General features: G+C 53.6%; 1 protein-coding gene across 2 annotated transcripts in view; it reads left to right on the forward strand.

The window, feature by feature from the left end:
• The first annotated feature begins 3,977 nt into the window (after positions 1–3,977).
• Positions 3,978–14,841, forward strand: part of SCARA5 (scavenger receptor class A member 5) — a 98,221-nt gene continuing 87,357 nt past the window's right edge. Inside the window, exons 1-2 of one of the 2 annotated variants that reach the window (XM_037042225.1) lie at positions 3,978–4,378; positions 8,504–8,620. In XM_037042225.1, coding sequence (XP_036898120.1) covers positions 8,509–8,620 — 112 coding nt within the window. In that variant the 5' untranslated portion in view covers positions 3,978–4,378; positions 8,504–8,508. The remainder of the gene's footprint in view (positions 4,379–8,503; positions 8,621–14,841) is intronic. The other variant, XM_037042226.1, reaches the window with a different exon arrangement.

Here is a 14,841-nt window from a genome sequence, read left to right on the forward strand (position 1 = left end):
AGTTAAATATCCACTTTTTTAAAACGATAAATCCAAATTCAGGATCTTGTCGTTCTGCACTTTCCACCTGGATGCTCCTGCCCAGCTGAGTGCTGGCAGAAAAAGATGAACGCTGGTCGATGAATGGCGCGTAAAAACTTTTTTTTGAAATACTTGTGTTTGACATGAAATAGGTTAAACATCACAAGAAATACTAAAGGTAAAAAATATAAAAACCATATAGTTTTTCGTAGAGGAGGCCACAAATGCAGGCAAAGCAAGGCGCCTAGACAGTCCAGTTCGCAGAGACGGAAAGTAGAACGGGTTCCAGGGGTGGGGGTGGGGAGAGCAGGGAGCTGCTCAGTGGGCAGAGGGTTTCAGGTTTGCCAGGTGGATAGCATTTTGGAGATGGACGGAGGTGATGGTCACAGCACAATGTGAAACTATTGTTGGTTGGCCAAAAAAATTGTTCTTTTTTTTTTCATACACTGGCTCTAGTAGCATTTAGTTGTCTCTGACTTCACTTGAACAATTTTGTTAGAATGTATTGTGACAGCTGTCATACCAGCATACCTTTAAAAAGCTCATCAATTTTGGTTGATTTTTTGTGAAGCCGTTTTAATATTGAAGATGGATGAAAATAGGCAACATTTTCAGCTTATTGTGCTTTATGATTTCAAGAAAGGTAAAATTGCAACGGAAACACAAAAAAGATTTGTGCAGTGTGTGGAGAAGGTGCTGAGACTGATCGAACGTGTCAAACGTGGTTTGTGAAGTTTCATGCTGGAGATTTCTCGCTGGACATGCATGGTCAGGGAGACCAGCAAGTTGAGAGCGATCACATTGAGACATTAATTGGGACCAATCAATGTTTTTTTAAATATATTTTATTGATTATACCATTACCTACCAGTTGTTCTATTCCCCCCCTTCATTCCCCTCCACCCTGCACACCCCCTCCCCCACCCTTTCCCCCCTTTAGTTTATGACCACGTGTCTCAAGTTCTTTACACTCTATATTTCCCCTACTATTCTTGCCCTCTACCCATCTATTTTTTACCTACTGTCTATGCTACTTATTTTCTGTATCTTCTCCCCCCTTCTCCTCCTCCCACTCCCCTGTTGCTAACCCTCCATGTGTTCTTCATTTCTATGGTTCCACTCCTGATCTAGGCGTCCTCTTGGTTTGCTTTTGTTTTAGGTGTGGTTGTTAGTAACTGTGAGTTTGCTGTTCTTTCACTGTTCCTATTTTTCATCTTCTTTTTCTTATATAAGTCCCTTTAACATTTCATATAATAAGGGCTTGGTGATGATGAACTCCTTGAACTTGACCTTATCTGAGAAGCACTTTATCTGTCCTTCCATTCTAAATGAAAGTTTTGCTGGATAAAGCAATCTTGGCTGTAGGTCTTTGGATTTCATGACTTGGAATACTTCTTTCCAGCCCCTTCTTGCCTGTAAGGTCTCTTTTGAGAAATCCGCTGACAGTCTGATGGGTACTCCTTTGTAGGTGACTGTCCCCTTATCTCTTGCTGCTTCTAGGATTCTCTCCTTCATTTTGGTCTTGGCTAATGTAATTATGATGTGCCTTGGTGTGTTCCTTCTTGGGTCCAACTTCTTTGGGACTCTCTGAGCTTCCTGGATTTCCTGGAAGTCTATTTCCTTTGCCAGACTGGGAAAGTTCTCCTTTATTATTTGTTCAAATAAATTTTCCACTCGTGGCTGTTCCTCTTCCCCTTCTGGTACCCCTATAATTCAGATGTTGGAACATTTAAAGATGTCCTGGAGGTTCCTAATCCTCTCCTCATTTTTTTGAATTCTTGTAACTTCACTTTTTCCTGTCTGGTCATTTCTTTCTTCCTTCTGGTCCACTCCCTTGATTTGAGTCCCAGTTTCCTTTCCATCACTATTGGTTTCCTGTGCATTTCCCTTCATTTCAATTAGTTTAGCCTTCATATGTTCCTCTAATTTGTGACTATAATCAACCAGTTCTGTGAGCATACTGATGACCAATGTTTTGAACTGTGCATCTGAGAGTTTCGCTATTTCCTGGTCACTTAGCGTTATCGGCTCTGGGACTTTGAGTTCTTCTTGAGCCATATTTTGGATTGTTTGTGCCTGTTACGTCTGAGGAGCAGAGCCCTAGGTGTTCACCAGGGCTGGGTGACCCAGTCGCTGGGTTGTGACGCTGTACGTGTGGGCGGGGCCAAAGGAAAGCAATGGCAGCACCCTTTGCTGCCTCCTGCCACCACCTCGGGCTGTGGGATTCGTCCCACTGCGCGCGAATGTGGTCAGCCACTGCTGGGTTCATTGCTGGGGGCTGCGTGGTCTGTCTCACTTCTCACTCCCGCCGTCCCAAGCCCTCCCTGGGTCCGCCCAACGCTACCCCGGATGCCTAGGCGCCTGGGGTCGGGGGATCTTTCCTTCCCAACCCTGCTCCACTGCTGGCTCCGCTCCTCTTACCTGTCTGGTAGAATGGTTCGTTGTTGTCGGACTTCCGTATAGTTCAATTTTTCTGTTCTTTGGCTGCATCTTTGTTCTCCAAACCTTTGTTGTATTCAAACTTGGTTGTGGGAGAAGGCACAGTGTTTCCACCTACGCCTCCATCTTGGCGGAAGTCCGGGACCAATAAATGGTATACCACACAGGAGGTAGCTGACATATTCAAAGTACCCAAATCAATAAAGTTAGTGGTGAAAATGAAAAACATCTTTTTTTATGGAAAAAACCACGTGGACTTTCTGGCCAACCAGAAAGTTGGCACAACCCAATATCTGACATCACTGAGCTGTGCACTTACAGGCTGCTTGCCCTCGGACAAGTCACTGAGTTCCTTTGCCTCTGTAAAAAGGGAATAATAACAGTACCTACCCCACAGGGTTGTTGTCAAGGTGAAATGAGTTAATGTAAGAAAAGCAGTTAGAATTGCCTAGCACATGGTAGATACCATAAAGTGTTTTCTCCTCTTTTCATCTTTTCCCTTCTCCTCCTCCTATTATTATTATTATTACTGTTAATATTATAATTATTATATCATTACTATTTCCCCTCTGTGATATAGAGTCTCATATTGGAGCTGCCCCCAGGGACGGTCAGGAGGCGCAGTCACGGAAAATGACTAAGACATTGCTGACTCAGCTGTGGGTTGGCAGCTGTGCTGGGAAGAGGGCTGAGCCTCAGCAAACCGCTCCCCTGCTCCCAGTACTTGATCTGACCCTCAAGTACTGAGGCTGAATTTTTAACCAGCGAACGGGGGCCTGTTTATAAACGTTACCTTCAGAGCTCTGACCTCGGCGGGACTGTCCGCATAACTTGACAGTATGGCCATGGCTCAGAGCATTTTTGCAATTTGCCTAATGCCTTCCCCCCTCTCCACCCCGATGTGAATGTAAGTGCTCTGCTAACGTTTTGGTTAGACCTCCTTTACTGAATGTGGTCGATCATGTGTAGGGCTATGGTTATTTCTGCCCGAGCCCAGCTCTCATCGTGGAGGGCCACCCCCTGAAGACAGCGAGCTTGCCTTCCCCGACTCCTGTATCCCCGCTCCGGTGTGATGTCAGTGCTTCCTGAGTGCTGGATTTGCTGCGGAGGTACGCTGAGGCTGACTTTGGGAGTCACAGGACACTTCTCACTATCTTCCGTGTGGCCAGTCTGTGTCCTTTGGGGGTGCCCATGACTTTAGGAAGACACAAAGTAATTTTAAGCTAAGTTTGGAGACTGCATTAAAACAACACCAATTCTGTCCTATAAATAAGTTTACAAGGCTGGTTTCCTTCATGGCTGGTCAGCCAGATCTGCCTGCCATTCTCCTGGAACGCTTCCGAAAAGTACTGTGAACCAGGCTATTGCAATAGGCCTGTGAAGACCAAGGCTGACCTCGAAGCTCCAGACCCAGCAGCCATTCCGGTGCGTGGCTGTCATGCCAAAATTGGCCACCAGAGGGAGAACGTGTTCCAGACCTCAAGGAGGGGGTTGCTTCCACAGCGGCTCCAAAAAGTTTGTATTTAAAGACTGGCCACCAGAGCAGCGGCAGTTCACATCTTAGTCAGTACCTAGCAGAGCTGCTGGTGCCTCCACAGAGCATCTCCTGAGCATTGCCCCTGGCTGAACAAGGCGAGGCACCAAGCTGGGGACACCCCAGCCACAGGCCCTGCCTCGGGCCCAAAGCTGAGTCTTGCAGCCTGACTTGATCATCCTGGAGAAGTGACTCTCTGAGGCGAGTCACTGCCTACCCCTACAGCCTCTTTCTATGACTGTGCCTGGCTTTGGCTGGCTGTGGGCACAGGCTCCAAGGGGCTGCCTGGGTCTCAGTGCAGTGGCAGCCTCCATCTCTCCAGCCACTGCGGTGAATGCCGGGAACTGAGGGGACAGCCTCCGCGGCCTCAGTGGAGGCACTAGGGTGAGTCTTTATCGCTTTGACACTTTGACACTAACTGTCCCAGCACCTGGGCATGGTGTCCCAGAGGCAGTTGGAGGACTCTGAGACATGGCGGAGGGGCAGGGCACGGTGTTTAGGGACCCTCGGGCTCTGGAGCATGGAGGTGCAAGCCCCGGGGGGTACCATCCCTCTAGGGAAGGTCCCAGGGGCAGCCTGTGGAGATCCTCGGGGCTCTCGTCCAGCTGCCTGGACTGGTGAGTGTGAATCCACAGGTGCCACAGAAAGCTACTGCCTTAGTGACCACTATTCCCAGCTCATGCCACTGCTTCAGAGCCTACTTAGGGAGCAGTTGGTACAGGTGACAGTTCCTCTACATGTGCAGAGCATGTGTGTGTGTTTGCATGTGTGTGCACCCGTGCCTAGTGGTGGGATGTACGAAGGGGGAGCTCATTTATAAAACACCCACGTCTCTCCCATGTTAGGTTATGGTTTAGGTTAACTGAGTGCAGTTAGAGAAGGAAAGGCCCCAGAACCTCCTCCACAATGCTCTCTCCAGGGAGGGCTACATTCATGCTGATTGGTTTTGATGAGTTTATCGCCAGGCAACCCACAGACAGGCTATGAGCCCTGCAGAATCAGGTGCTGGAACCCAGAGACAGCATCTCGCAGCCACAAGCAAGGCTCATGCCACCCCCTCGACAGGGAGCGCTGGTCGAGTCCTCCTGCTGCCCAGAGCAGGACCGAGAGTCAGGGCCTGGGTTTCAGCTCTGGTCTGCCTTCACGGTGGCCTTTTGGGAAGGGAGCCCCGAACAGCATTGTTTCTGGCACTGTCACGGCAGGATGGAGGCCTCGGGTACCTGCAGACCCCTGACCTCGCTGCTGGGCACAATCAGAAGATGCCGGGGGCTGCTGGTTCTCACCAGACTCTGCCACCAGCATCCTGTGTGCCCTTGTCCGGGAAGCCCTTCCACGCCCACTCTCCCACAAGAAGCTCTTGATAACTGAGTGGCTGGCAGATATGCTTCTCCCCATCACAGAAATGAGGACCTGAGGCTGCGTGAGCTCAGCTGATTGGGCCACATTCCCAAGTCATGAGAAGTGGAGCCAGGCTAGGACCCCAGGTCTGCGGGCCCACACAGGGCCACCTGGGGAGGGGCTATGGATGGCTGAAAACTTCAGCTCTAAAATGCATTATCAGGACACTCGACAGGGTCAGTGAAGTGTCCTGTCCATGGTGGGGGGGGCGGCAGGGAGCCCTCCTCTGACTTGAAACACAGAAGTCCAGGCTCCTTGGACTCCAACCACAGGGCACCTTGGTGTCCACACATTGCCCATGTTTCCATGGCCCTTGTCACCTCCCTTCCACTCTCAGAGCCTTTCCTGGGCCCCCTGGAAAAGGGGCCTCTTTACTGACTCATGTGGATGCTGAAGGTGGGTGCTGAAAGGGCTGGATACATCCAACTGTGTGGCTGAGCCAGTGCCTTGGTTTGGAAGTGTTTGTGTGGCACTTCACTGCTATCCGACATCCATTGGTTCTCACCTCCTTGTGACTCAGTTGGCCTATCTTTAAAATGGGAATGATACACTGTCAGCACCTGCCCCTTCACAGTGCTCCTGGGAGGACCGAGGGATCCCAGATGGCCGACAGTCTATAATTTGTGGGGTGTGTGCACACACGGGGGGATTTGCTCCATGGTCAGCATGCTCAGCGGTTAGTGGTGCGTTGTCCAAGAGCACAAACTTGGCCCTAAGCCCCTAAGACCAATGATGGAAGGGTCCAAAAGAAAACCTGGGGCAGACAGAACCTTCTGAGTTTCATTCCCAAGTTAACAAACATAAGCAGAGCTGGCTGAGCATTTGCAGTCTCATCTCGCTCACGTCTGGCCTCCTGCTCGGCCAGCCCCTCTCCCCAGCAGGATTCCCAGGGCTCCTGCTCTACTAGCTGAGCGGTGGGGAGGGAGCAGAGCCGGGCCACCCTGCAGACACATTCCAGGTAACAAGCGGTGCGTTCTAGCTCTGGTCCGGAGCAGATGAGCAGAGGGGAAGACAGAAATGAAGTCCTGACGCCAGCATTCCCAGCCTGGCAGCTCTGCTCTGTGTGACCCCTGGGCAGCGTGCCTGTTGCCTTTGGCAGAGAGGAGACTGCCGCCTGTGGAGGACACTGGCCTCGGGCTTCGCCGCCGTGGAGGACAGAGGGTGGGCTACTGCCCACAGAGCTGAGAAACCAGGGAGGGTCCCCTGTAGCTTAGCAGGCGTGGAGCTGCTCAGGGCCCCACCTAGAGGCCCTTACTGGGTGGAGGACTTGGATGGGTGGTGGGTATTGGGAGACTAGCAAACCGGACACAACTGCAGCATGGAGAAGCTGGGGTGGGAGCTGTCCTCGGGTCTTCGGGTCTCCGGAACCCCTAGGGCAGGGAGGTGAGATCATGGCAGAGCTGTGGGCTCTGCTCTGCACACCCCCCTCACCCCACAGGCTGGGAAAAAGGCTTGCAGAGACAATGAACACCCTGATTGTGCATGTGTGTGAGAACACGTGCACATGTGTGTGAGTGCATGTGGGCACACACATGTGCGGCAAGCATGCACAGACATGCAGGCGTGGCATCTTGTTACTTGAAAAGACAAGAGCAGAACATGCTGTTCATCCCTTCTGGCTGTCAGAAGGACAGCTGAACGGGAACTGGTCATTTATGGCCTCTTCTCCGCCCTGGAGTCAGCGGTGTCCGGAGGCAAAGGTCACGCCATGAAAACGGGATTTGCTCTGCTGGCAGGGCCCGTCGGCCAGCCTCCTCCTTCATCATCCCTGTTCACTGAAAGGGTGCTGATGCCATCGTTCCCACCCGCCCGTGAAGGGGAACTTGATGACTGGCTGCTCCTTTCAGTCAGCAGGTGACGTCCCTCCCCGCACCCCGTCCTCCCGCCCCCTTCTGCTTGCCAGGCTGCTGTCACCTCCTTCCAGGTGGCAGATGCTTAGCTGGCACTCTGGGCCTCAGAACTGAGTTTGCCCCATGCTGGACCGAGGACCCATCCATCCTCCCAAGGACTTGAATTTTTCAAGGAATTCACTTTTTACAAGTGGAGTTTTCTGATTCAATACCCATACAGTCGAAGGTCACCAGAATGCAAGTCAAGCTAAACAAATGCCTAAAGGAGAGAGTAACTTATAAAATCATTGAGCACATATGCAATATCAAGTATTTTGTGTAAATAAATACTTTGTAATCTGGCTGGAAAAAATGAATTCTCTCATTATACAAAGAATACATCAAGCAAACCCAGCAAGCAAAGAGAGGCACACTTCCCCCACTTGGCAATGCACCTGAAGGACCAGGACACCCCCTGCCCCCCCCCACACCCACAGTCTTCCCCGTCACATACATGGGACGTGTGTACCCTACGAGAGGGGGCAGCATTGCACACGTCTGTGTAAATGGGGCCGGTTCACTTCAGAGAGCAGAGCACTCTCCCGGGCGCGTGGGTGTACACTTTCCTGGGCGCACGGGTGTGCTCCTGGGACAGCACGGGCAGGACCACAGGCCCCAGCGATCCAGCCTCACGGGCCACTCAGGCCCCAGGGCCCTTCCGGAGTGTGAGGCTGTCCGGGTCTTACCGTCTGTGGGTCCCACTGAGGCCAGCTCGGCTGGACAGGAGCGGTGCTGGTCTTAGCTGTGTGGGCCGGTGGTGCTGTGCCTGCCTTTGGGTCCAGTTCCCCTTGGTTCTAGCCTGGAGCGGAAACCCAAGTCTCTGACGGGCTCAGTGCCCCCGGGGCTCAGAAACTGCTCCATTTGAGTCAGAAGAGTTGGCTCCTCCAGGCCCGGCCCCAGGATGTTTCTGGGTGGCACCCACCCTCCTCGGCTCAGGGTGCCAGCCCCACCACGGGCTGCTGAAGATGGATCCCACCATCAGAAAGGTCCAAAGGGCCTTGGCCTTCCTAAGCACAGAGGAAATGGGAGGGGAAGTCAGAGTCCTAAGGACCCAGTAGATGCCACCTGTTATTGAGGCTCAGGGTCACAGGTGGACACCCCGTTCTGTCCGTTTGTTTCTGTTTCCACCTACAGTTTGTTCTCTGTCTCCCCCCCGCCACCCGCCCCCGACCTCCTTCCTCCCTCTCCTCTTCTCTTGCTGTCTCCCCCGCTGCTGCTGCAGGACAGATGGAGAACAAAGCCACATACTTGAACACCATGAGTGACCGCGACACCGGCTCCATCTTCGAGGAACCCTTTGATGGCAGGAGCCTGTCCAAACTGAACCTGTGTGAGGACGGTGAGTGCCTCTGGCTTGGTCTCAGGGAGAGAGACCTGTCCCGAGCCCCACACCCAACCTCAGCGTTGTCCCAGGGTGGGCTGACCTCCCGGGTAATACTGAACTTTATGCTTTGAAAGGTCTTTTCCACGTGTCTTCTCATTCGTACAGCTCAGCAAACTTTGTGATCAGCAAGATTTACATGGTAAAATGTCAGTGTCCATGTTTCAGATGAGCTAGTGGAGGCTGAGAAAAGCATTAGCGGTGAGTCAGCTCATCAGTCGTAGAGGGGCCCCAGCACTGAGTCTCCTGACTCCTTTTGCCTCTCTCCTCCGAGTGAGTGAGGCTGGGGCAGATAAAAGCATCTGAACTGATGAGCCTGGACCCTCTCAGGTGAGGAACCTCCAATCCATTTCCACAAACTTTTGTGAGAAGAAAACACTTTTCCAAATGCTCAACTTCCCCCTGGGTCGGAAGCCCCAGGTTCCCCATCCCAGAGACCCAGATGACCCTGCATCTTAGGGGGCTGATTATTTTCTAACACTCTGGCGATGAGCTAATGTAGCTTCCTCCAAAAACAGCGCAGAGCTTTGCCAGCAGCCTGACTCCTGTGTATCCAGCACAGAGCTTGGCAGCTAGTAGGTGCTTTTAATAAATGCATACTGCACAGATGCACACACTTCTGTTTGCATTGAGCATAGGAGGGGACAGCATTGTCCGCCCTTGGAAGATGGACAGAAGGAAGCTCACGGAAGAGTCTTGCAAAGACTTACGGTCAGTGAGATAGAGACAGTCTGTATTAGTCGGGGCCCTCCAGACGACCAGAACCAGTGTGGTGTATACGTACACATGTAGAGAGACATATTGTGCAGAACTGACTCATGTGATCATGGAGGCTGAGAAGTCCCACGATCTGCCGCCTGCAGCTGGAGACTCAGGAGAGCTGGGGGTGTAGTCCAGTCCCAGGCAGAAGGCCTGAGCACCATGGGAGCCAACAGTGAGGGCAGGAGAGGATGAGATGAGATGTCCCAACAAAAAGCCGCTGCCTTCACCTTTTCTTCTCTTTATACCCTCAACTGATTGGGTGAGACCCACCCACACTGGGGAGAGCAATCTGCTTTACAGAGTCCACCGATTCTAAACTTAGTCTCATCCAGAAACACCCTCTGAGACACACCTGGCAATGACATTTAATCTGGGCGCTGTCATGGCACAGCCGAGTCACCACATAAAATTAACCGCTGGGCAGGCCCTTTGTCGAGCACACATTCGGTGTGTGCTCCACCTGCTGCCACCTCCATTGTGAAATTATTTGCAATGGAAAATGAGCCTTCCTCGTGCTCTAGCCATTTCTTCTCCCACAAGGTGCCGTGTGCAGAAGGGGAAGCTGGGTGGCTCAGGAAGGCAGGGCCTGAGAATGGTCTCAGCACAGAGAAGCGACAAGGTATTGTCAGGCTGGTGCCACTGTACCCCCTCAGCTGCCCTAGCAAACTGCCCACCATCTCCTCCTCTGGATCCCCGTCAACACACGTATGTTGAGAACCCACAACGTGTCAAGCTTTTGGTTAGGTGCCGGGGATGTTGCAAAGAGAAATGAATCCGTCCCTGCCCTGGAAGGGCTATGATCCCAATGGAAGGAACCAGCTGGGGACGAGTGGTTACCCATCATTTAAGTAGGCGAACACATGTGTGATGATTGAACTCAAGCAGGGAGCGGCCTTGCTGGAAAAGGCCTTAAAGGCTGAATACAACTTTGTAAGAGAAGAGGCAGGTGGGGAAAAGTGTGGCAGGCTGAGCCACACTAATCCCAGCCAGTGTTTCTGTCAGACTAAGGACACGGGGGTGGGGGCGTGGGGAGAGGAAGGCCCCTGGGGCACTTGGTCTCTGGCCGGGGCTCAGCACGTCCCCACCAGCACATCAGCAAAGGCCCAGNTGGAAGGAACCAGCTGGGGACGAGTGGTTACCCATCATTTAAGTAGGTGAACACATGTGTGATGATTGAACTCAAGCAGGGAGCGGCCTTGCTGGAAAAGGCCTTAAAGGCTGAATACAACTTTGTGAGAGAAGAGGCAGGTGGGGAAAAGTGTGGCAGGCTGAGCCACACTAATCTCAGCCAGTGTTTCTGTCAGACTAAGGACACGGGGGTGGGGGCGTGGGGAGAGGAAGGCCCCTGGGGCACTTGGTCTCTGGCCGGGGCTCAGCACGTCCCCACCAGCACATCAGCAAAGGCCCAGTTGGCTTTTGTATTCTTGTTCCCGCCCTCTTCCCACCGGCCCATCCATGGGGAGGCCTGGTTTAGCAGGAGAGAACAAGGGCCCAGACCAGGAGGGGTGACTGAAGAACCACCAGGCCCAGCCTGGGTGCTAGCGTGGGAAGGGCAGGGTGGGGGCCCGCAGGGTGAGGAGAGGCATCACCGGGTCACTGTACCCTTTTCCTCTTCCCTTATCTTACTCTCTATTTTATGAACCCCAAATTTAAAAAGAAAAAGATGCTTGGAAGCAGAAGGACTGAAAAATCAGTAATCCCAGCTACCGCGCTTCCCAGGCCCCCCGCCGTGGGGCGATCTGATCAGAGCACGCGTCCTCAGGGGCACCCGAGGCCCAGCACCCCATGGACTGTGGACGGTAGAGGTCAGAAGATGTGGGACTGAGGTTGACTCACCCCTCCCAGAGTGTGTGGTCTGACAAGGGTACGTCCCCTCTCAGTGTCTGGGGGCAGGGCCTCAGTGTCTGCATGGGTCAAATGCAGGCAGAGGGGTGACTCTGAGGTCCGTCCAGGTCTAAAGGTCTGTACGTAGAAACAGATTTGGTCACTGCATTGGGGGTGTGGGCCTTTTAGTCGGGACACGTCACTACCCCAGGCAAAGCCAGGCAAAGGTTCCCACCTCAGTGGGAGTAAAACCCCAGGCACTGACCTGGCCGAGGAAGCTGACTTTCACGCTGAACCTGCTGGCCCACTGGCCGGGGGCTGCGGCCCCCTGGAGTTTGTTCCCCTGACTGGCTCAGCTCCCTCCCTCCCCTCCTTCCAGTCTTCTTCGCTCAAATTTCACCTTCCCCAGGAGGCCTTCCTGCCCCCCTGCACTCCTGACCCCCCTGTCCTGCTGCGCTTTTTCTTTTCCCCCCCCGTAATCCTACGTCCTTCTAAAATTACATATGTAATTTTCTTACAATGTTTATCATTCACTGCCTATACCTCATGGGAAGAGCAGACTGGACAAGGACAGCATCTCTGTTTTGTTCACTGATGTCTCCCAGCCCGGCTTGTAGTAAGTGCTCACTAAGTGTTTGTTGAATGAATGAATGAATGAATGAACAAATGAATGAACACAGGTGTCCTTGACATTTAAAGGGTGCAACGCAAATTCATTCCAAGTCTGATTTCCAAATCATCCGGATCTCCCCTGGTCTTCATTCCTGATCCCAGGAACAGGGGTTGGGAGGGGGAGGGAAGGAACCCCCAAAAGACTAGCCTGCTGAGACACAGCCAGCTACCCAAAAGCTCACGGGTTTCTGGTTGGTTTTTCCCTCCCCCTTCATTTCTAAGAGGAACGTGACCTCTGACTTGTGGAAATTCCAGCCAGGTTTCATCTGTGTCCCCAAGACTTGGGGAACCTCCAGGAATCCCTGGAGAGTATAACGGGAGAGGGGAAGAAAGGGCGGGGCTGGCAGGAAGGTGGGTAGAAATTGATAGGAAAGAGGACAGAGGGCAGAGGTGGGGGCAGGAAGGGACACCCGAGCCACTCGTGGCCCTGAGAATTAAAACAGTGTCTGGTGGGCCTCACAGGGGCTCCAAGTCCTTTCCCGATTTTTCCCCTTGAAGGCAGGAAGACAGGGAGGAGAGGGGGCACCGCCCCTTGGCCCTGGGGAGACAGAGTCACAGGAACGCAGCCCAGACAAGAGGGGTGACCTGGGCTGCAGGGGTGACCTGGGAGTTCCACAGGTGGCGCTCGGACAACTTCCCCATGCCTCTCCTCTGCTCTCCTTTCTTTTCTGTTTTTTTCTCCTCCCACGGGGGCTTTATCCCTTCCTTCTTCCCACTCACCAGGTGAGAAGGGAAGGTGCAGTCTGTTAAGTGCCTTGGTTCCGCTCCCCCCTCCCCCCATGAGGAGCTATCTTGCCAACTCCTGCCTCCTTCACAGCTCACTCCCATGCCCCACTGTGTGACATCGTTGCGACCTCTCCCTCCTCTGCACCCACGGCTGGGGCACCTCTCAGGACTGGCATCCTTGTTGGAGCCACCTGTTGATGGGAAGTCCTTGAGGGCAGGGTCTCCACCCAGCAAAAGCATTGGTTCTGCCTCTTTTGCTGCACTACCATGGAAGGAGAAACTGCACAATTCAACCTCCAGGGTCCTTTAGCCAAGACTCCTCTCCCTGACCATGCCCTCCGAATACCTCCCTTCCAACAGAAACCCAAGCAGGGGCTAGCTGGGCCTCTCACCCCTTTCCCTTTCTTCTCCTTCCTCTTCCTCCCTCTCACCTTCCCCGGTCCTTTGTTTTCTTGCCTATACAGCTGTAGGCCTCTCTAGTCTGGGCTCCAGGACGTGGAGGTGGAGGGCCTGGGCGTGGGTGGTGTTTGGCCTGCCTGGCTCCTCCACGGCCCTTTCCCCCTTTCCGAGGGTCAGAGAGAGGTGTTAGTGTCAGAAAAACATTGCAGTCAGCTCACCCAGCGGCCTCAGGCCCTCCACCACACCGGTGGCGTCATCCTCCAGCCGCAAATGGGAGGCTGGTGGAGGTAATGACTTACACATGTCCCTGGCTGCGCTGGGACGCCTGCTTGCTGAGTTCAGGGCCCAAGCTCGCTGTTCCCGCGTTCCTTCCCCATAAAATTAAATTATTCTCTATGGGGAACCCCCACATTTACTTTCTCATCAATCAAATCTTCCCAGTTCATCTGGCGTCTCTGAGCACCGCTGGGCTGCCGCCCAAGGGGAGGAGTGGATTTCCTGGGAGGGTCTGCCTGGGGCCTCAGGGGGTCACCGCCCTCTGCAGGTCGGAGACCAGCAGAGACTTTAACTCGTGCAGCACCGAGGTCTGTCCCTGTTAAACCACGCGGAGAGCAAAGTACTGCTACAGGAATGTGTGGTCCCTGGGGGTGGGGCCAGGCTGGGTCCTGGATCTCTCCTGCCCAAAGGACCGTCCTACCACAGGATGGGAGCAGCCTGGGGAGATGACAAGAGCCTGGATTTCAAAGTCTAGTAGGCCTGGGCCTGAATTCCCTCCACCGTGCTGGTTCTGTGGCCTCGGGCTCCGTACAGGGCGTTGCCACCTGCTCCTTTCGCTCTCTGCCACGCTGGAGCTGATGATCTGGGAGCCTCTGAGAGGAGGTGGGGGGATGGGAGAAAGGGGGGCTGGAACAATTATTCACCCAGCTCCTGCTCTGTGGAGTCACCTCAGGCTGCTGTGCACCTCCCACCCGGGGTCATAGCTCCTTGTAAGCTGTCCGCTCCACACTGGCTTTCCCCACCCAGGCTCCAATGACTGCTCCCTTTTTTGACCCTGGGGGCCAGAGGCGGTTATTGCCCAAGGACACCACTTCAGCCCTTGTGGGCATCTTACACCCCGACACTCCGTCCACTAGATCCTGTGAAGTTTCCCAGTGTGAGTGGGCTGTGTCCCTGCCCTTCATCTTCAGCGCGCCCATCTGCACAATGGGAACGGTGTTGCTCACTTCGCAGGAGCAGTGGGGAGATGGGTGGCACACCCCCATAAAGCACCTTGCACCCAGCCAACCCACCGTGCACATGGGTTTCACCTCCCTGACCTGCAAATCCTGGGAATATGGGGTGGGGGGCGAGGAAGAGGGACACACCCAAGCCACCTGTCAGGTACCCTCGGCCTGGAGAGCATTTTAAGGCTGGTTCTTACCTTCTCCTAAAAAAGCAGTTGGTGGAATTCCTCATGAAGCTTAGATACTCAAAGAAAATGAGCAAGTTCTTTTAGACTTGTTTCCCAAATAGTGAATCTTTAAGAGATATTCTGGGTCCCGAGGGCTGCTGGTTTGGTGGCTTGTGTGAGGCTGCCCGTTCCCCCACCCCAATTAGAGCGACTGGCTTCCACAGACCTTCCCGAATGAGGTTTGCAGCCAGAAGGGTTGAGAGATGCATTTTCTTGACCCTGGGTGGGTGGAGGCTGAGTCTGGCGGGGGCCAGGGGACAGGGAGAGGAGCCCAGACACCCTGAGGGCTCCTTCCCACACTGATGGTGTGAAAGGAGCCCGTGTCCCCTTCCTGCGCCCAAACCCC

Source organism: Sturnira hondurensis, unplaced genomic scaffold (genome assembly GCF_014824575.4).
Source record: "Sturnira hondurensis isolate 20B ecotype Veracruz unplaced genomic scaffold, ASM1482457v3 Scaffold0003693, whole genome shotgun sequence".
Taxonomy (NCBI): domain Eukaryota; kingdom Metazoa; phylum Chordata; class Mammalia; order Chiroptera; family Phyllostomidae; genus Sturnira; species Sturnira hondurensis.